We start from the raw sequence: 22,237 nt of genomic DNA, 5'->3' as shown, positions 1-22,237 counted from the left end.
TTCAGTGGCTGAGGGATTCCTCAGTGAAAGAAATTCCTGCCTTCATGGAGCTGACATTTGGATGGGAGGAGGGAGGCCAAGAAATGAAATAAGGAAAAAAAAAATAAGGACTGTGGGGTTGGAATTTGGGGGTGACTAGTAGGAGAAGACTGCTATTTTAAATGGAGTGTGAAGTTAAAGCTGAGGTTGATAAAGTGAAGGAGCCATGCAGATACCTGAGGGAAGAATATTTGAGTGACACAGAGAGTAGCAAATACAAACACCTTGAAACAAACCTGTTTGACATATTCCAAAGAATAGCAAAGAGAGTCTGGTGTGGCTAGAGCAGTGAGCAAGGAGGAAGAATAGATGAAGTCAGATTATCAGATCGAATAACATTTTGTAGTTTGTATAAGGACTTTGACTTTAACTCCAAGAGAAATTAAAAGTCACATGAGGGTTGTAAGCAGAAGAATAACATGATTTATGTTTTTAGAAGGTCACTGGTTGTTCTACGATAGTGGGCCAGGAGCAGAAACAGACCAGTTAGGGGGCTGTTGGAATACTCTGATCGATGATGGTGGTTTGGACAAGGCTAGTAGTAGTGGAAGAGGTGAGTAGGAGTTAGATTCTGGGTACATTTTGGAGGTAGAGACAACAGAATTTCCTGTTGGATTAGAATCAAGGTGAGGGAATAAAGGGGATTACAAGCTTTTTTGGCCTTAGCAACTGGAAGGATGGAGTGGATGTTTGCTCATTTGGAGAAGACTGCTGGGCAGACTTAAGGGCAAAGATTAGGATTTCTGTTTCGGTCTTGGTAAGTTTGAGATGCCTAGTAGGTATTCAAGTGAAAACATGGCTGAGTATAGGACTCTGGTATCAAGGGGAGAGGGCCAAACAGAGTAAATAAATACTGAGGTTAACTTAAGCCATGAGAGTAGATGAAATCAGCTTCACCTGAAAACTGAGTTGTGGCTAGACAAAGAAGTGCAGGTTTGGAGGTTGCTGTGAGGAGAAAGAACTTGTAAGCAGACTGACAAATAGGAACTAGAGGAATGGGAAGAAAAACAAGAGATTGTAGTGCTTGGAAGGCAACTGTGGAATCTGTTTCAAGGAGTAGGGGTGATAAGCTCTTTCAGTTGCTGCCAGATAGGTCAAGAATGATGAGAACTAAGACTGACCATTTAGATTTAGCAAGATGGAAGTCACCGGTGACCTGAATAGTTTTAGTGAAACAGTAGAGATGAAAGTCTTACTGTCTCAAGTCCTGTGATTTTACTGTAAATGGAAAAGACAGAGATTGGATGGTACTGGAGAAATGGTGGGTTTGTGAGGATTTGTTTTTAGGATGGGAAACTGATGATTTTGAATGCGGTTGGAAATTGTCTAGCAGAGAGAAAAGAATGTGATGATGCTGAGAAGGGAGATTGATAAAGGGAGGTTCTTGAAAAGGTGAGTTGGGATGGAACTAAACTTCATTCTGTATAGGTATCACCTGGGGTCACAATGCAGATCATAGTTCTATAGATACAGGTGGAGCCTGAAATTCTGCATTTCTAGGAAGTCCTTGATGATGCCTATGTTTCTGGTCCCGGTCTGTAATTTGAGTATAAGAACTTGGTACTTTGAGCCCAAGAACATTAGAATAATATATTGATACATAATCATATAGATTGGTGGATATGCTTGGAGTTTGTACAGTGTGTCTTCAGGTTGTTTCTGTTTTCTCAATGGAACAGGAAAAAAGTCATTATCCTAGAGTGAGGAAGGAGGAGATGGTGTAAAATCACCTAGGAATGTAGAGTCCATAGTCTAGAATGTAGGATTATGGGGTTGTACCCAGGGCCCACTGTGGTTAGTGGTTATGAATTTAAACTGAGACGTATTGAATATGGGTGTATGTGTGTGATTCATTTACTTTGAGCTACACACGTGGGTGCATGTGAAGTGTAGGTGGGTAGATGGGGTTTAGAATGGCAAGTATTTTGGTGGGGAGAGGGGCAAGTGATTCATGGGTGTATACAAGGTAGCTACAAATGATGGACTGTGGAATCTAAACTGGGAAAGGAAGAAAATAAGAATGGGTTAAACAGAAAATGTGAGGTTTTTTGGTTTGTTTTGTTTTTAATTGCAGGTCTTCTTCCAATCTTTAATTTGCTAAGGAGCTCTGTAAATCTTCAGGAGAGGAAAATAGTGTTCATGTCCTCATTTTTTCTTTTCTTCTTTTTTTTTTTTTAAAGAAAGAGCATGGGTAGGACTGGGAGAGGGACAGAGGGAGAGCGAGAGAGAAACCTAAGCAGACTCCGTGCTGACTGTGGAGCCTGACGTGGGGCTCGATATCACTACCCTGAGATCACGACCTGAGTTGAAACCAAGAGTCAGAGGCTTAACTGACTGTGACACCCAGGCACCCCCTAAATTATTTTTTAAATCATGGAAGTCTTTCTTCAGGGTTTCTCTCTGAGCTTGTATTCTTCTAAATAAATTAAGGAAAAGGGTGCCTTACACTTTTGGCTAAAGCAAGTATTAACATCAGGGATTATGATTTCATTTAAATTGGAGGGGTTTAATGCATATAAGAAAGGAGGGAGGTCTTAAGGGATTTTTAAAAAATTGCTCTGTAAGCTCTAAAAATGATTCCTAGATGTATCCCTTTATTTTTGTTAAAACAGACTGTTAACATCCTTATAAGTCATGCAGATTTATAATCATAGCCATATAATAAGATAATTACTATATGGACAAATACAGAAAGATTTTCAACCATTGGTGTTTTTTTTTTGTCTCTTTTTCTCTCTTGGATATTACAGATGACCATGGATGAAAAATATGTAAACAGCATTTGGGACCTTCTGAAAAATGCAATTCAAGAAATCCAGCGTAAGAATAACAGTGGTCTTAGTTTTGAGGAGCTCTATAGAAATGCTTATACAATGGTTTTGCATAAACATGGAGAAAAGCTCTACACTGGACTAAGAGAAGTTGTTACCGAACATCTCATAAATAAGGTATCCAACTTTAAAGGACTATTGCTAATTATATGGAATCTAGAAAATCCTTTATATACTATATTGTACTTTGACTAGAAGTATTAGTTTTAAAGGCTCCAGGAAGCCTATAGAAATAGTAATTAATGGCTATATTATAAAATCTCACTCAAAACTTACAATCAGCTAAGTAACAATTTTTGATAATTGAGGGAAGATGAAGTTTGTGATTTATAATATAAATACATTCTCTGTAATCATAATTAAGTAAACAAACTTTCATTAGTTTACAAATGCTTGTTTATTAATGTATGAATTACAGATGATTATTTTTTCCTTAAAATGCTTAACCAGTCCATTTTATCTTTCTCTACTTTCTCTGTATATTTGAAAATAATAAAACTACATTGTTTAAAAAAATACTGTCTAGGAATTTACACCAGTTGAAATTGACATTATTTTAACTGAGTTTTATAGTAAGTGTGAATTTTTTTAAAAAAAAGATAAATTAGTGTTGGGCTATTAAACTTATAAAATATTTCTTTGGTTCTAAAAATATGTTTTTGCTTTTTTAAAATAAATGTTTATATAGAGCAAACTCTTCTATTGCAAGTATTTCTTGCTTTAAGATTGTCAGATAAAATGTAAAATACCACAGATAAATAAAAACTTCTCAAAGTTTTTGTGTGGTATTAGGGTGTTCGTTTTTTTTAAATTTTATTTTGAAAAAAATGGAAAAGTTATACCAAATAGTACAATGATCTCTTGTATTGTAGATTCACCAGTTGTTAACATTTTGCCACAATTTTGCTAATCTTTCTATTGATCCTTGTTAGTATTACTATTACTGGTATTACTATTATTGCTGAAGAATTAGAGAACAAGTTTTAAATTCATTTACTCTCAAATACTTTGGGATGTTTCTCCTGAGAACAAGGAATTTGTCTCACTTAACCAAAGACTGATGTTCAAAATCAGGCAGTTTAACATTAATATAATACTGTTACCTAATATAGTCCACATTCAAATTCATCAGTTGTCCTGTGTAGCAGTGATGTCCTTTATAGCAGTTTGTTTTCTGATCCAGGATCCAATCCAGGATCACACACTCAGTTCCTCAGCTTCTTGTCTTTCAGCACATTGACATTTTTGAAGAGTATAGGTCAGTTGTTTTGTAGATTGTCCCTCGGTTTTTGGTTTGTCTGATTGTTTCCTCATGACTAGTTTCAGGTTATGCATTTTTGGCAGGAATAATACATAAGTGATGTTGTGTCCTCAGTGCATCACATCAGGAGGCACATGATGTCAGTTTATCCCATTATTGGTGATGTTAACTTTGATCACTTGGTGTCCGCCAGATTTCTCCACTGTGAAGGTACCTTTTTTCCCTTTGTAATTCATAAGTAATTTGTTCAGATATATTTTGAGACTGTATAAATATCCTGTTCCCCAAGAAACTTTCATGTGATGGTTCTAGCATCCATTGATGATTCTTGCATGAATCATTATTACTGTGGTGGTTACAAAATAGTTACTTTCTATTTCTACTATTCCTTCCATAATTTCTTTCTCTTACATGGGATTACAGGAGCAGGTAGCTAGTATCTCATGAAGCAAGGTGATTGTGTTCTTCATGCAACCAACAGTTTCTTTAGTGCCTACTCTGCACAGCTTTCTAGGAAAATACAGTGGGTATACAGAGATATGATATCCCTTGTTTGTACTGTGATGTGAGAGATGATGCAGACATTTAGCTCATAGTGTAAGGCATTATATAATTAAGTGGCAAATGAATTGAATAGGCAATAGAAGGCTTAGGAATTCCAATGAGGGAGAGATTATCCTGGGCTGTAAGATTAAATGGGAAAGTATCAGATTGAACTGAGCCATGAGACATTTGGGATATAAGGGAACAATGTGGAAGGCATTCCAAGATAGCAGATCACTTAGGTGGTAAATAGAGTTTGATTGAGGTATATAATAATTTATGGGGATTAGTGGATTCTAATATAAAGGTGGTTTGGGAACAGACTGGAGAAAAACTTGAATGCCAAGCTAAGGAATTTGGGCTTAATTAACAGTAGAAGTTTATTGGAGGTTTTTAAGTGGATGATAATGTGACAGAATATTTTAAGAAGATTAGGATAAAAATGATATAAATGTAGAATTGGGAGGGTGTTTGCTAGGAGCTGGGGAGGACCTGGAAAAATTTGAGTAAAGTGATAGGCTAGACATGAATGGATAGAGGAGATGACAGATACTGTTTTAGATAATATTGGAGATTTTTACAGTTGGAAGGTACCTTCAAAATCATTTTATATGTGAGGGAAATTGAGTGTGAGATCATCATAAAATGCTCACCTAGAAATATCCTGTGTATAGAGATACACAGGTTTAGGGCTTGAGCAGGAACTCAAACTGAAGATCAAGACTGGATGTTTGGTAGCATGTACACTGAGGAAGAAGTATTGGAGTTCAGAGAACAAAAATCCTAGAGCCAAAGGATGAATCTTCAAAAGCAAACTATGGTATGTAAGTGTGGGAAATGAAGAATACTAATTTAAGAAACTTGGCATCAAAAGAAGGAAGAAATGCGAGTGTAAGAGTTTTGCTTAAAACTATTGAAGGAGAGATGATTGGAGCAACTGAGTTCTTGGATATGGAGAGAGTACGGAATTGAGAACAGAGAAGTAAAGGTAGAATAAAGGCATGCTCTCATTTGCCAGAGGTTCTATAATGAATGATGGTAGTGGTCACAACTAACTCTTTTTTTTTTTTTTTTTTTAAGATTTTATTTACTTATTTGACAGAGCGTGCAAGCAGGGGGAGAGGGAGAGAGAGAAGCAGGCTCTCCGAGGAGCAGGGAGCCAGATGCGGGACTCCATCCCAGGACCCTGGGCTCATGACCTGAGCCTAAGGCAGTTGCTTAATCAACTGAGCCACGCAGGCGCCACCCACAACTATTATTTAGCATTTCTGTATGCTAGGTTCGGTTCCAGTGCTTTTACCTGTGTTAGTGGTCACAACCTAATGAGCCGGATATGACTATTCTCTTTTACAAGTGGAGAAACCAAGGCACAGAGAATTAGTGATTTGTTTAGATGCACATAGGTAGTAAGTGGCCTAGCTGGAACAGTATTCGGGCAGTGTGGTTTCAGTCTTGAGTCCTTGACTCCTCTGTAGATCTGCTCCTGAGGCATAAGGAATGGATCAAGATGCAATAAACACGATGAAATTGAGGGTGCAGGAGAGGCTTCGAGTAAATTGGCTCAGTGTTTTTAAAGCTGTAGTCCTTTAAATTCTAGTTCTTGGTTTATTTATAATTAAAATGAAGGAGCTAGCAGTAATATCTCCTGAGATTCTTTAGTTCTAAAACTATTACAAATCTAATAATTAAGCCATGCATCTTCTGAAAATGAGATGAAGAGACTTGGAGTAGCCCTTCTTGGGAATAGGAATTGGCAAGTGAGGAAAAAGATAGCTCAGTAGGAGTTGGCCTGAATGTGTGATTTGCCTTTTTTGTTTGTTTTTAGAAGCTTTGCTTTGCAGCTTGGGCACAGATGCAGAAAAAACATCTGTAGTTATGTGCTGTGTTGAGAATTGGCTCATCCAAAAAGTGAGGAAAGGAGGGGAGGACCAGATTGGGAAGTCAGTGTTTAAGTGATTTTTGGACTCTGAAACATGGTTAGGTAGAAATTGAAGTCATGTGAACAATAATTCTATGGTAACTATAAGAGCTTCAGCATATTTGTGAGTTGCTTAAAGTGGTCCCATATCTCAGGTTAACTCTTATTTCAAAATATAGGCAGTTCCCTATAATATGTTGCAGAGAACATGTATTCAAGTTAATTATGCTAAAGAAATTATATACACTAAATTCTTTTTATTTCTGTTACGTAGGCATTAGTCACTCATCACCAGCATCTGAAAATGTTCTTTAATTTTTTCTTTCACAAATGCTCATTTGACCAGTTTAAACTAGTCAATTTCTGGCTAGGAAATGTACCAATACCAGTATATCTAATGATTGATTTCCTTATTTCAGTTGAATTAAGTTTTTTAAGCTCTGCTAGTATCTATGCTTTCATTTTTGTGTTTTCCATTTATCTTACTTCATTCTTACTCTTATGAAAACTTTTAATAACCATACAAATAGAGTACTACTGTATGAACCATACAAATAGAGTACTACTGTATGAAGGGGACACAGCCCAAAGAAATTTGTTAACTGACAGGCAGAGCCATTATACAGTGGCCTAAATGTGCTCTGATGTAGGAAGTCTCAGTTTTTTCTACCAAATGTGCAGAAGTGTAGTTTGCATAATTATTGCCAGTTTGTTACATTGCACTTTCTGACTAGGTGAGAGAATGGTTCAGGTTCAGGGTTCTGTGGTATGAAAGTAACACGTCTTCAGTCTCACAGTGTATTCCTTTTTGTGGTTCGGAAAGCCTTGCTGTGTGGTCTAATCATCAGGGTTTTTTTTTGTTGTTGTTGTCTTCACTGTGCTTTTAGCACTTTCCTGAACTACGTAAGCAATAATACTTTTTTCAAAGCAAAGTTATTTTCTACTGAAGTGAACATTTTAGTGCTGTGGTATATAGGCAGCCAGGACCTAGTTTTTCACGTTGAGGGATTCAAATGAAATACAATTTTTATGCAGAGTCGTTGCTAGTACCCTGGTTGCAAGATGAGAATAGTAAACATCTGAGCAAGATCTTTTGTAAAGCAGAATGGCACAAACTATCAGGGCAGATGAATGGAGGAACTTCTCTGAGATGAAGGAAGCTGATTGTTGGCTTTAGAAGTGAGTTCACAAAATTGAAGCAGGTATAAAAAAGCTGAATGCTTTTCTCTTAACTTGGTAGTATATTCTTCCTACCTCTAGAAGAATGTTCCTTTTGAGGAACAAAGGACCCAAAGGAATTCAGTGAATTTCTCTAGACCACAAAGCAAAACTTAGAGTGTGATATGGCCCTTGTGCCTCTCCATAAGAAAAAAAAATAAAAAAATCTCATTTTGGTAAATATGAAAACATTTCAGAATTTACAGGGATTATCTTCTCTTTAACATTTGTTTCTATAAATAACTTAAAAGCGTGGTTATACTGGAGAAAAAAAGTTCTACTTTCTAGTTTTAAGGGTTTTTAAATTATAGATCATTTTGTCAAAGCCTCAAAAATACCCATATAAGACTTCTTATTACATAATTCAACATTCAAAAGTATGTTATTTGCCAGTCTCTGACTTAGGTATAAAAAATATGTTGGAATGCATTTGACCCCTGCAGTCATAGAACAGTTAAACAAGTAAACAAATGTTTAGTTATGAAACATGGTGAAGAAAACAGGTTACAGTGATAGAGAAAAACGATGCGGGCAACTACCTAGGCCAAGAAAGGACTCTTTGAGTAAGAGGGGACTTGACGAATGAGAAGGTGCTCATGAGAAGAGCATTCCAGGCAAAGGGGATGGCTATAGAACATTTTTTCTTTACAGGACCAGATCGTCAATATTTTCAGCTTCCTGAGCCATACATTCTGTCGGCAGTTCCTCAACTCTCTCCTGTTGCAGCGCCACAGGAGCAATAGACCATATGTAATGAATGAATGTGGCAGTTTTCCAATACAACTTTATTGTTAAAGACAGCAGGCCATGCTTTGCCAGTCCCTGGAATAGAGAAATTGAAAACAAAGCCTGTCGTGAATGGGGAATTAAGTATTGGCAGTGGGGAAGAATGGGACCAAGATGAGGTTTGAAGAGAGAGTCATTGAAACCATGGTATAAGGGCTTCCTACTTAATTATATGTACATTAAGAAACCATTCAAGAATTTTAAACAAGACAGTGACATGATCTGATGTAGATTTTTAAAATCTTACTCGGGTTGCTGTGTGATGCATAAATTTAGAGGACCCAAGAGTTGAAGTGAGGGGAGTAGGAAGGAATAACCCAGTAATTCAGGTGAGCGGTAGTGGTGATTTATACCAGTGTAGTGACAGTGAGGATAGAAGATTTCAGATTCAGGATACTTTGAATGTAGAGAGATTACTTCTGAATAGATTGGTTGTAGGAAATGAGGAGGAGGAAAGAATCCAAGAGGACTCCTAGGTTTTTGGTTCTTGGGCAACAAGGTGTTCCATTTTTTTAATACAGGTTTGGGGTAGAAAAAGGAGCTCTGTTTGAACAGGTTAATTTTAAGATGCCAGTGAAATTGGATATGCAAATCTAGTTGTCTGAGAAATTTGGACAGGAAATGTAAGTTTGGAAATTGTGAGCATATAGATGAAGTCACACAGAAAAGAGAAATGAGGAATTTAATCCCGAGGAATTAAAACATTTTAGGTAGATTTGAGGATTGCAATGGAAACTGAAAAATGACCAGATCCAGCTCTGACCTCAGAGTTGAGGTTTTCATAACCGTTTTGTCTCTATGTGTTTGTGTGTGTGTGTAATGGCTAAAGACCATTTTAAATTTAAACGTAGTACCATTCAGTTCTGTTACTTGTGAGTAGGGTCAGGTAAGGGTGGAGCCATCTCCCCGCCATCTCCTCCTCCTCCCCCCACCCCCCCCACCCCCCCCTTTGGCTTTATTGAGGTGTAACTGACAAAATTGTAAGATATTTAAAGGGTCCTGTTCGTTTTTTTTTGGAGTCCTCTTTTAAAGATTCCTGTTTGGGATTTAAACTTGACAGAAAGTCTTTAAGCTCATAGTAAAGTAACTGAGGACTTGCTTTTACCTCTTCTATCCACTGATGAACACTTCATGTTTAATAATAATTTAAAAGTAGCTGCAGTGGAAAAAGTACTGGGTAGAAAGTGGGGAGAACTGGACTTTTTTAGGCCTAATTCTGCTACTACCAGTCTTGAACAAATTACTAGACTTTTCTGGACTTCAGATTATTAATTTATAAATGAGATTGGGATTGGTTTTATTAACCTAAATGAGCTTTAAAATTATATAATGGTTATGTATCTTGATAATTTTGTTTTTTTTAAGACTTAGGAAGATTATAGTTTTAAAGTTTACTGTTTTCCTTTCCTGTGCCATAATACATATTTAGAATAAAAACACTTCCATTTTTAATTGTTTCTTAAAATCAGGGGAGAAACTTCCTTTGGTTTTAATGTGGCAAGAACTTTATTCCAGTTTTGTGATGCTTAATAGGTTTCTTATATTTGCCTTACGCTTAATTTTCTCTCTCAAATTATTACTCTGTAATAATTAATATGGTAACCTCATAAATGAGCTAATTCTTGTACTTTGAAAATTTGAATAAAAAAGATGTTGACTTTTTAGCTCTACTTAGAAACAGCTTCTTGCTAAAAAGAACATTTAAGTGGTTTTTAAAGTCTTTTTATGAGCACTGGGTGTTACATGTAAGTGATGAATCACTAAATTCTCCTGAAACTAATATTACACTATACATTAACTGGAATTTAAATAAAAACCTGAAAGATAAATAAAAAGAATTCATCCTGTAGATATGTTTAAATATGTATATAAAAAGTATTTATACTAATATTTATTGTAGCATTGTACGTAAATGCTTTAAAAAAGGCTGAAAACTAAATGTTCACTAATTGTGAATAAGTGGAATTATATCCACACAATGAAAAAAAAAAAAGTCTTTCTATCCATATATCCTGTTACTTCAGATAATCTCTTACTTTGGGTGGAAGGCAGAATAAGGGAGCTTGATCCTGCTGACTTTTCATTCATTTAGAAAACTCCCTGTCGAGGACCTCTTATGTTCCAGGCACTGGTCTAATAAGCATTTACATTATGTCAAAGGTCCCTGCCTTTGGGGAACTTATGTTTTAGACTTAAGCACTTGAATCTGTGCCTAGTAATCTGATCAATTCTAAGCACTTTGTTTTACAGGTAGAGAAACTGAAGCTTTGAAGAATAGTTTGAATTTTTAATTGGCTTTCTTGTTTGAGGTTTTTTTGTTTTGTTTGTGTGGTAAACTGAAGTCTTTTTGTGAAATAACACCCTATTGTTTATTTTTTGTATGTAGAGTTTCATTTGCTGAAAATGTCTCTGTGTAAACTGTTTTTTCAGTATATTGATTTTTCTCCCATTTTTGAAGGGGAGAAAGAGAAGAGCCAGAATTTTAAATATTATGTTTATTCACCAGTAAATTAAAGTGTTTCTGTGAGGGTACTGATTGCATGTGGAAATAAAGTTGGTATTCTTGGTAAGCTCTGGACTATTTTGTAAGCCAATTACTTAATAGCTTATATAATAAAGCTTTTTTAGTGCTTTTCCTTTCTAGGCAAATGTGAATGACTCTAGAGGGTTGTTTTTTTTTTAATGGCATTTAAGTACAAAATATAAATATAATGATTGCAGTGAATTATAAAAGGACGTTGATAGAAACACTCAGGAATAAAATTTTTGTTAGCAAAGACAGATTCAGTTCAGAGGCCCACAGGTATTGAATCTCTTGTGTTTCATCTACCAAAAAATAATAAGACACTATGCCTGTCAGCAAGAATCTTCCAATTTTAGTGAGGTAATCAGATTTGAAGGAGAATTATTTTGCTTGAGGAATTCAGGGCAAAGTAGAAAGAGGAGGTCACTTTTGATAAGCCTTAAAGGATTATTAAAGATTCATCATGTGAACAAAGGCAAAAGATAGTCAAGAAAATGGCATGAGTAAAAAAGGCAGGTAGGCATGAGCACAGTCAGGTAAGATCAGTGTAGGTGGAATATAAAAGGCTTCAAATACATTTGGGAATGAGAGTGGTAAAGTTGGTTGGACTAGATTTTGAAAAACATTATAGGGGATTTGGGTTTTATCCTGTAGGTGGTGGGAACCATTGGTTTTTTAAGTCTTCAAAAGAGACTGACTGAAGATGTGGGCGGTGGGAGCCATTGGTTTTTTAAAGTCTTCAAAAGAGACTGACTGAAGATTAGTAGGCATGCCATCTTCAGTGCTTCATTGTCGCATATCTGTCATTCTCCTGCCATCTTGTCCTTTTTTTCTAACTTTAAGTTGTTGAAGGAAACAGAACCTATTACACTGAATATTGGAGTTGCTTAGGGTGATGACAGGAGGAAGGCTCTGTCTGAGCTAGGGGTACAAACCCTTAATGAATATGATTTGGAAGAGTGACTTGAATATGAATAGAGTAATCCCCAAAGAGGAAGAGATTTGGGGGGGGATAATGTAGGGAATAGAGATTATTAGAGAGTCAGGAAGGTGGCAACCGTGGGATAGGAGGGGCGTAAGAAATTGAGTAGCTTCTACTTTAAAAGGATTGGAAGAGAAATGATGTTGGGGAGAGCCAAGCTCAAGGTGTTACTTTATTTGATAAATTCACACATGTGGTAAATATCAGCTATTCCCACTTAAATTGTTGTGTAGACTGTAAGCACTGTGAGGGCGGATACCCCTTTCTGTCTTGTTTTCTGTTGTATTTTCTAGTAATGTTCTCTTAATATTTACAAAAAAGCAAGTGACCAACCTAGGACCTGTCTTACTCATCTTTTTTCCTCCTGCTCCTTCATGTAGTTGGCACTCAATAATTGTCTATTGAAATGAATCCCAGAGAATACTAGCAGTCAAATGGAAACCATGCTTTATATTCACCAGCTGCCAGATTCTGTTTTGTCTTCCAAATGTGCTTCTACCTACCCAAGTTAATTGCCGAATCCAAACCCTGTTTAAGCTGAGTATATTTCACCATTTAAAAGCACAGTGAAAATTTTGGGCTACATTATCTCTCATTTTTTGAGATGAGTCTGTCTGTCTGCTGGGAGCCAGATCGTGTGGTCCTGTGGAACTTTGGGGTTTTTCTTCCTTCATGTTAATCAAGAGAACAAAAAGACTAACTGCCATATTGCCATGCTTTGTGTATGTTTTACTACGTATTCTGTCAGTGGCCTTGTCCAAAGTTTAATTATGGTACTAATGCTATAATGGTTTTTAATGTATATCTTTTATCTTAACCATTGTGAATGTAATACAAGTGATAGATAATCCATGTCCTTCTATGGTATACTACTTTGTTTTGGTTTTCCAACCATTAGGTAAAAAGCTACTGGTTTTCATGGCACTACTTTGTACTCATAGAGAAATCCTGATTTTACTAACTTTTCTTTTTAAGTTAATATTTGAACTTTTTTTTAAAGTGATGCCAAATTTATATGATTTCTTATTTGCTTTAACATGTAGCAAATATTCTTTATGTATGAAATTATAAAAATACGTTGTCGTAATTCTCACTGTGTGCCCCTGCTTTGAGCCTCATGATTCTCTAGTGCTATTCATTGTATTCTACTTTGTATTAAGGTCATATGAATGCTAGTATTAGGCTCCTCTTTTCTCCCTTACCCCATAGAAATTGTAAAGTGGCTGAATGCATTTTCTTTCCCCCATTGTGGCTAGCACCCTGCTTTGCTTGTTGGAAGTAATCATTAAGTATCTGAATTGACAGTTTGAAGAAAGATTTTTATGTATTCTTTTAAATTAAGAGCTTCATTTTGGATACTTACAGAGTGAATGGGGAAATATTGCCACTAGGAATGAACTTTATGTTGAAATTACAAGTAGTGTGCTCTTTGTAAAATGCTTAAACTTACATTACTCAGTATATATATGTCAGTAAAATTACTTACAGAAGAATCTTCTGACAACAATCAAGAAGCAAGTTTTCCCTGTAGTAGCTATTTTACTCTTTTGTCAGTGATACTGGTATGATTCCTCTGATTGAGACTGCCACCTTTTTTTCTAAAAGTTAGTGAAAATAATGAGAAATAATACTGTCAGTCTAGAAAATATCAAGAGGGCAGTGAATTTTATATCATTCAGGAATCTCTTGTCATTAGTGAATTCTTGGAAAGTTTAAGATATCTACAAAAGTTAAGATTAATGCTCCTCAGCTTAGTAGAAATTTGCTTTGAAATACAAAAATCTTAAGGTTGTTATGTATTACGAGAGAGACCAACATCTGTTCACCAAATTTATATTGAATATACAGATAATAGGATGTTAGCTGCTTGACAAACTCAACTTTATAGAGTAAAAGGATTCTTTCCAGTTAATGGAGAAATTTGTTTTTTAGAAGAAAGGAAAGCAAAAATCAAGTGGAAATTGAGAGCTTAGGAAGTACTGTATAAAGTGTGTAAGCATATGTATGTATATATATTTTGTGTTAACATGTTTCTCAAAAATCTAAGGCACTTGGGAATGCAGATCCTGATTCAGTAGGACTGACCTAGGACCCAAGATTGTGTGTTTCTAACGAGCTGCAAGGTGGTGGTGGTGGTGATGATGATGACAGTCTTGAACATGATCCTGTTCTGTGGACCACACTTATAGAGTAGCAAGATCAAATATTTATGTGATAATAATATGAATATGTAATACCAGGAGTATTATGGTTGTAGCAACAGCTATGTTTACTGTGGGCTGGGCCCTGTTGTAAGCATTCTTTGTGTATTAACTCTTTTTATCCACACAACAGCTCCTAGAAGTAGGTGTTATTATTCCTCTTTTGTAAAAACTTAATACACAAAGAAGTTACTGGTGGTTATGTATCTACCAAGTGTTGGATCTGTGGTTTGCATCAGGTAGGCAAGCTTTTCAGCATCTGCACTCCTGTGCTGCCACTATTCACTATATATGACTGTTACCTAAAAATAGGAAAATATTACACTATTTCTTTTTAATCTTTTAAATCAAGAGTTCTCGGGGCACCTGGGTGGCTCAGATGGTTAAGCGTCTGCCTTAGGGCTCAGATCATGATCCCAGGGTCCTGGGATCGAGCCCCACATTGGGCTCCTGGCTCAGCGGGGAGTGTGCTTCTTCCTCTCCCTCTGCCTCTCCCCCTGCTCATGCTCTCTTTCTCTTATCTCTCTGTCTCAAATGAATAAATAAAATATTAAAAAAAAATAAGAGTTCTCAGGAGAAAGGGAAGAGCTGTGGAGCTTTTTAAAAACTATTTGTGTCAGATTAGGAGAGATGTCTTCTATGCTCCATGGTTTGGCTTCCATGGAGATTGACTTCTGTAGGTAGCCACTTTTATTGACAGGTTTATGTCACATCACTCTGATGTGATGAAAGTTTTTTGAGCTCTTCAATAATAACTCTTTAATGACATTCCTTAGAAAAACAGGGTTTACATAACTGGTAAAATTTGTAAAGTGACACCCCCCAGATCACATGTGTTGGGACCCTGAAAAAATTCAGATGTAAGTGGGAACTTAAGTGTTATTTTTGATCATGTAAATGTTGCATATTTATGTAAATAGTTTAGTCAGATGAAATAAGCAGTATTTGTTTCAGAATTTAGAGACAGAAAGGTACTTAGCAGACATCCTGTGGCTCTTAGTTTTTTTTTTTCAAACAATGGAAAATGCCACTTTTTAAATCCCACAAAACTAATATAAATCAAATTTACTCAGGGAAAATGGAGCCTGCCCTGCAGTAGTACTAAGACATCTTAGTGGAGCAGGATGTGAATGCCATTGTTCTAGTGAACCCCAGTGATGTATATGGGTAAGAGGAGCTTACAGACCAGATAGGTTAACTAACTTATTCAAAGTCCTAGTTAGTAATTGCTCTGGAAAGTTGTCTTCAAATACTAACTTGATTGTTTTAATTTTGAGTGATTGTTAAAATACTACAGATTTCTAGGAGATTACACCTTTTAAAGTTTTAGTTTCTCTGTGGTATTTTGTAAATGTTTTATGTATAATTGGCATGTGCTCTATGTTATTCATGACCCACTTTGTGTTTTTTAATACACTGTGTATTTCGGTGCAAAATAATGCTAAATACATTTTCTGTACTTCAGAGATTTGTCTGTATTTGAATTAAATATTGTCCTGAGTTTTGAGACTTTTTAAGAAAGAAGTCATTAATTTTCCGTAGTCCATATCGTTATTAATTATATGGCTCATTACTAGTTTCAGTGGACTTTAGAGCTAAAATCTTTATAATTAGTTTTAGCCAGTGAATTTCTTTGTGTTACCTAAACATTTAATTAGGCTGGGATTTTGCCCAGGCATTGAAACTTAGAGAGTGAAAAAAAATTGTAATTAATGGTTTAATTGTGTGTGTTGGTGGCGGGGGTGGTGGGAGAGACTGTGCCAATTATTAATGTCTTTTGACTTTCCATCCAGCCAAGAGCTTCTGGCAGGGTTGGCCTCCTTGTCAGTCCATTAAGATATTTGGATAAGAAAACTCAAGGGCAAAGACTGGGAGCTTGTAGGTCTTAGGCATGCTTATGCCTACTGGCCTCTCTTGTCATCCTCCTTTCTGTTCTCCTCTTCCTTTTGCCAGTAATTTGATTGATTTGAAGATGTGTTTCTTGCAACTTGGACATTATCAGTGAGCAGATTTTATCACAATGTTGAAAAATAAACATTTTCTTTTGACTTAGTAATTCCACTTTAATCTTTGCTGAGGATGTAATTAAAAGGACAGGGAAAGCTGTGTTCACAGAAATGAGGACTGTAGTATGCCAATTTGAATTATTCCAGAGTCATTCATAAGTTGACACTCCTGAAGTAATTAACAATTCTTCCACTGTTTGGCATTCAAGTTGCCTTTTTTTTTTTTTTTAAGATTTTATTTATTTATTAGAGCGCGGGAGAGAGTACAAGCTGGGAGGAGGGGCAGAGGGAGCTAGAGAAGCAGATCCCCACTGAGCAGGGAGCTCGTCTGTCCCTGGACTCAGTCATGGGAGCCCGGGATCGACCTGAGCCGAAGGCAGATGCTTAACCAACTGAGCCACCAAAACCCCTCAAGTTGATTTTAAGAATGAACATTGTGGCATCCTAGCTTATGTTTATGATATATAATAATAAAACGGCCCAACTTGAGAATCATAATTGTTGTGAGCTTTAAAAAGTCTCTATCAATAGAATTAGCCTTTTATTTTCATATAGTTCTGTAAATTTTAGCCCATGTGTATAGATTAATATAAATGCTGTCATAATTAGTACAGAACATTACCACAGAGGACTCCCTGTTTTCCCTTTATAGTCACATCCTCCTCCTACCCCAAGATTTGGCAACCACTGGTCTATTCTGTCACTGTGGTTTTGTTTTCTCAAGAATGTCATGTAAATGGAGTAATACAGTCTGTAACCTTTTTAGACAGACGTCTTTCATTCAGCATAATTATTTTGAGATTGAGCCAAGGTGTTGTATGTATTGGTAGTTTGTTCCTTTTTATTGCTGAATGATACGTTCTGTTGTATGAATGTACTACCATTTACATAGCCATTTACCTGTTTACTTGTTGAATGAGTTTTGGATTGTATGTAGTTTTTTGTGATTATGAAGAGAGCTGCTGCGAACATTCCTAGGTTTTGTGTGAATGTAAGTTTTCATTTCTCGAGGATAAATACCTAGGAGTGGGATTGCTAGGTCATATGCCAGACTGTTTTCCTCTAGGGCTGTGCCGTTTTGCATTCTCACTAGCAATGTCTAAGAAGAGTTCTAGTTTGCTTGGCTTCTTTGCCAGCACTTGGTATTGTCAGTATATTTTATTTTAGCTATTATAATGGATGTGTAGTAGTATCTCATTTTTAAAATTTTCATTTCCTTAATGGCTAGTGTTGTTGGACATCTTTTCATGTGTAAAACTGCCTTTATATAACCTCTTCGGTGAAGTGTCTGTTCAAGTCTTTTGCCCATTTCTTAATTGTTTGCTTTCTTTACTGAGTTGTAAGAGTTTTTATATCTATATAGAGAGAGAGATTCTGGATACAGATAATTTGATATTTTCTCCCAGTCTGTAGCTTGTTTATTTATTGTTTTAACAGTGTCTGCAAAACAGAAGTTTTTGATCCTGATGAGATCCATTTTATTATATTTTTCCTCTTATAGATCATGCTTTTGGTGTTATGTTGGTAGTTGCTTAAAATCTCAGATGACTTTTTCTTCCTATATTTTATTCTAATAGAATCTTTTTCTTTGAATTGCTGTTCTGCCTTGAAACTTTATAAGTAGATATTTTTCTCCTAAAGCAGAGGTTAATGTTGAATGTTGATCGTTCTTTAAAAAAATCAGGATTCAGAATTGTATCAATATTATTACAACTATACAAAAACATACTTGTGTTGAAGAAATTCTGCAAAGGGAAGGAACAGAAATGGCTAGTGTGTGGCTCTTAAACCGGTGGTTTCCTAATCCTGGCTGTTGTATGAGAATCACCTGGGTAGCTTTAAAAAAAGAGATTGTCTTTTCTTGGTCTTGGGTCAGCCCCAAAATCTTTTTTTTTTTTTTTAATAGACTTTATTTTTTAAATCAGTTTTAGATTCATAGCAGAATTGAGGAGAAGGTACAGTCATGTCCCGTATTTCCACTGCCTCCCCCACTATCAGCATCCCATACCAGAGGGGTACATTTGTTACAATGACTTATCATTATCACCCAAACTCCATAGTTTACGTTAGGGGTCACTCTTGGTGTTGTACATTCTGTAAATTTTTAATGAATGTATAATGAAATGTATCCACTATTGTAGTACCATACAGAATAGTTGCATTCCCCTAAAAATCCTCTGTGCTCTTTCTATTCATCTTTCCCTCCACCCTAACTCCTAGCACCTGATCTTTTTCTTCTTTTGATCTTTTTATAGTCTCTTTAGTTTTGCCCTTTCCGGAATGTTGGAATGATATGGTAGGTAGTAGCCTTTTCAGATTGTGTTCTTTCACTTGGTAATACGCACTTATGGTGCCTCCATCTCTTCTCATGGCTTAATGGATCATGTCTTTTTAGTGCTGAATAATATTCTGTTGTCTGTATGTACCACAGTTTATTGTTTCGCCTACTGAAGGAAATTTTGGTTGCTTCCAAGTTTCGGCAATTATGAATAAAGCTATAAACATGTGAGTGTAGGGTGTTGTTTGGACATAAGTTGTCAACTCCTTTGGTATTTATAGCAAGGAGCCTAATTGCTGGATCGTGTGGTAGGAGTACATGTGGTTTTGTAAGAAACTACCAAACTGTCCTCCAAGTGGCTGTGTATCATTTTGCATTCCTGCCGGCAGTGAGCAGAAGTGCTTGTTGGCTACATCCTCAGCAGCATTTGGTGTAGTCAGTGTTTTGGATTTTGGCTATTCTAATAAGAGTGTAAGGGTATCCCATTGTTTTAATTTGCAATTTCTTTCTTTCTTTCTTTTTAAAGATTTTATTTTTAAGTAATCTCTACACCCAACATAGGGCTCCAGCATACAACCCCAAGATCAAGAGTTGCACAGTCTACAGACTGAGTCACACAGGCGCCCCTCAGTTTGCAATTTCTTAATCAGATGTTGGACATCTTTCAGTGTGCTTATTTGCCACCTGGCTGTCTTTTTTGGTGAGGTGGGCAGGTCTTTTGCCAATTTTAGATTGGGTTTTCTTTGGTGAGTTTTATTAATTCCTTGTATATATTGAGTAACAGTCCTTTACCAGATACACCTTTTGCAAATATTTTCTCTCAGTCTGTGTCTTGTCATCTCATTCTCTTGAGCAAAATCTGTTGCTCTTCAAGTGATTCTAATTCTCTGCCAGGTTCATGATCTACTGCTCTTGACTACTGTCTGTACCTTGCTTTGTGCAAGGCTAAGTGCCGTGAACAAGCCATCAGTTTTCAACTACTCATTTTAGCCTCGTTGTCACAGCTGGTCCCATCCTGCTCTCAATTTCCATGGCTTTATTGCTTGTTTCTCCTTGTTTTGCCCTTCAAATTCCAGCTCTTCACCTGGGTGACCTTTTCGTAGCTTTTCTTATGTAATAATGCTGGATATACCTGATCTCCGGGCCCCCTTTGGTACTGGTACAACCTCTGTCGCAGGGTCCCTTCCTGTTTGCCTTTGCTTATGCAAAAACTAATGGTGGTTATTAGGGTGTGAGATTAACAATGTTACTCACACACAAACTGACCCCAATTCCAAATTTTCTGTATTCTGTTAAAAGTTTGTAAAATAAGGGTTAAATCTTTTTATCCCCCACTTAATGTGTTTTTGGTTTATATGCAACCTTACCTCTTAAAAAGTCCATTTTAATCTTCATAAAGGTTGAATTTTCATCTCATTCCTACCTTTTATTATGTATATTTGAACAAATACTTGTTCACTCTTCATGTATCAGAGTAGAAGGACAGTTCTCTGAGGCAGCATTAGGGGAAGAATTATTTGTTCATAGAGTGATCTGAATAGTTAGGAGAAGGCAGCAAGTTTATCTAAAGCATTTATTTTATGTCTTATAGTCCTATGTCTGTGTGTGTGTGCATAATCACTCAAAAATAAATATAACAGTATGTCTGACAAGCAGGAGATCTTCTGGGGCACCTCTTAGAACTCCCATGTTCTGTGGATAGAGGTTAATTGTTGTGAATGTATTTAATACCACTGAATTTTACACTTAAAAATTACTGAGATGGTAAAGTTTACATTATGTAAAAATGATGTGTCATTTCTGCTTAAGTCATTGGCCAAAGCTGATCCATGACCAACCACATCTAACTTCAACAGTAAAATTCAAACTAAATATAACAAAATTAATAGCAGCTATTTTCTGCTAAGTAAAATTCATTGTTATTGATTTGTCAGGATAATGTTTTGAAGTATGCAAATAAAGCAGTTTTATCGTTTATGACACATTGTGCTAGTTGATCACATTTTTATTTTGTTGAAAGGCTGATGTAAGTATAGATATTACATAAATATTTGAGATAAGTGTATATAGATCAGTAATTTTAGGACACACGACTTCTTTTGTAACTTTTAAAAATTTAAGTGGTCAGTTTTTCATTCATCTAACAGATATACCAAGTACATTTTTGCATTCCAAAATTAGGGTGACTTTGTTAACATGTAACTTGACTTTATAAAAAATGGTATACAGAAGTTCACTTAAGTCCTTAAGAATAATTAATTGCTAGATATTCTGATGTTCAGAATATATTTTTTTTCATGTAGTACAGTTTCTCAGGTATTGTCATTAATTGCTACTCAAAATTCAGTGGTTCACTGAAAGAATATGAAGATTGGTGAGGAATTTTATAAGTAGGCATATTTTCAGTTTGTAGGGGTTTTTTTTAGTGTTAGCTGTCATGGGAATTTGCATCTGACAAGTGCCAGACTTAACGAGTTGGAATAAATGATTTAGTATCCACTTTACAAAAAGTATTTAACACAGTACTGTCTACGAACCTACATGAGTGTTTATCACTTTTGATATAGTCAACATATTTATGGGTGACGTATTTTGAAGTCAAGGAGCTTATTAGTCTCATGAACAAAAGATTACATATAATTATGTGGTATAGACTAGTGGTTTTCATACTACACGTTTAGTACAACAGACATACTGTTTCATCACTAAAATCTCTTAACAGCTGTTTTTCCTCTAATATATAAGAAAAATTAGATACAGTTTTCTCAGTTTGAATTTATTCTCTCATTTGTTGGGAATAGTGTGCTTTGTGTTTTTTTTTTTTTTTTTCCAGTCTTTGGCACTTGCAACCACTTGTTTATACTCGTTTATACTAGTGCTAATATGCAGTGACACTTTATTTACTGTTTATAATTCAAGTTTATAGATATCTATATACTCAACACACATATTAAATCATTTATTTCTCACAAAACACCATGACTTCAGATTCTCCCCAACCTAAAAATGTTTAATCACTACTACAGGTGTTTGGAGCTAGAACATGTCTTGTTAGGCTGGAATTATGAGTTGAGCTAGACCATGGAGGATTGGGTGGGTTGGAATAATTAGAGAGGGGTTGGCAGTATAGTCCCCAAGTGTTCTAGAAACTTAGAGGACAAACTGCTTCTTCATGATAAAGCTAGAACCAGAGTCTGAATTCTGTTTTCTAGTCAGTAGTCATACCATTGGACAGATAGCATAGCAGGAAGTAGTAGTAGTAGTCAGGAACCTCTTACTGGAGAAGGTGGCAATATGCTTGTAGACTCTGGAAAGGAATTCCTGAAGCCTGAGTGGTCTTAGCAGGATTGCATTAAGAAGGCATTTCAGACTCAAGGCAACGTGATGTGCAGAGATAGGTATCCTGAAAAAGCTTAGCATGTTGGTGGTGGATCATGGTTTTGGAGGGTAGGATGAATGAAGTAAAGGGTCTTCTAGATGCCAGGTGCTGTTCTAGGTGTGGGAAGCACACATGGAAAAGACAAAATCCCTGCTGCTGTGGATCTTGCATTTTAGTGAGAGGAACAGTAAGTGAATAAATACGTAAAACAGGAGGCAGTGACAAGTACTGTGAGGAAAAATTAGTGTAGGGTGAAGAGTGGGTATAGAAG

The 22,237-nt window shown here is 36.1% G+C and overlaps 1 protein-coding gene across 3 annotated transcripts in view; it reads left to right on the top strand.

The window, feature by feature from the left end:
- Nucleotides 1-22,237, top strand: part of CUL3 (cullin 3) — a 92,725-nt gene that overhangs the window by 17,356 nt on the left and 53,132 nt on the right. The window contains exons 1-2 of one of the 3 annotated variants that reach the window (XM_021682974.1): nucleotides 739-796; nucleotides 2,790-2,987. The exons of 1 other annotated variant lie outside the window; for it this stretch is intronic. In XM_021682974.1, coding sequence (XP_021538649.1) covers nucleotides 2,790-2,987 — 198 coding nt within the window. In that variant the 5' untranslated portion in view covers nucleotides 739-796. Of the gene's footprint in view, nucleotides 1-738; nucleotides 797-2,789; nucleotides 2,988-22,237 lie in introns of those variants that run through there. One more of the 3 variants, XM_021682973.2, reaches the window with a different exon arrangement.

The sequence above is a fragment of the Neomonachus schauinslandi genome, chromosome 3, assembly GCF_002201575.2.
Source record: "Neomonachus schauinslandi chromosome 3, ASM220157v2, whole genome shotgun sequence".
In the NCBI taxonomy this organism is placed as follows: domain Eukaryota; kingdom Metazoa; phylum Chordata; class Mammalia; order Carnivora; family Phocidae; genus Neomonachus; species Neomonachus schauinslandi.
The sequence above is the reverse complement of the archived record's forward strand: the minus strand, read 5'-3'. Positions and strand labels throughout refer to the sequence as shown.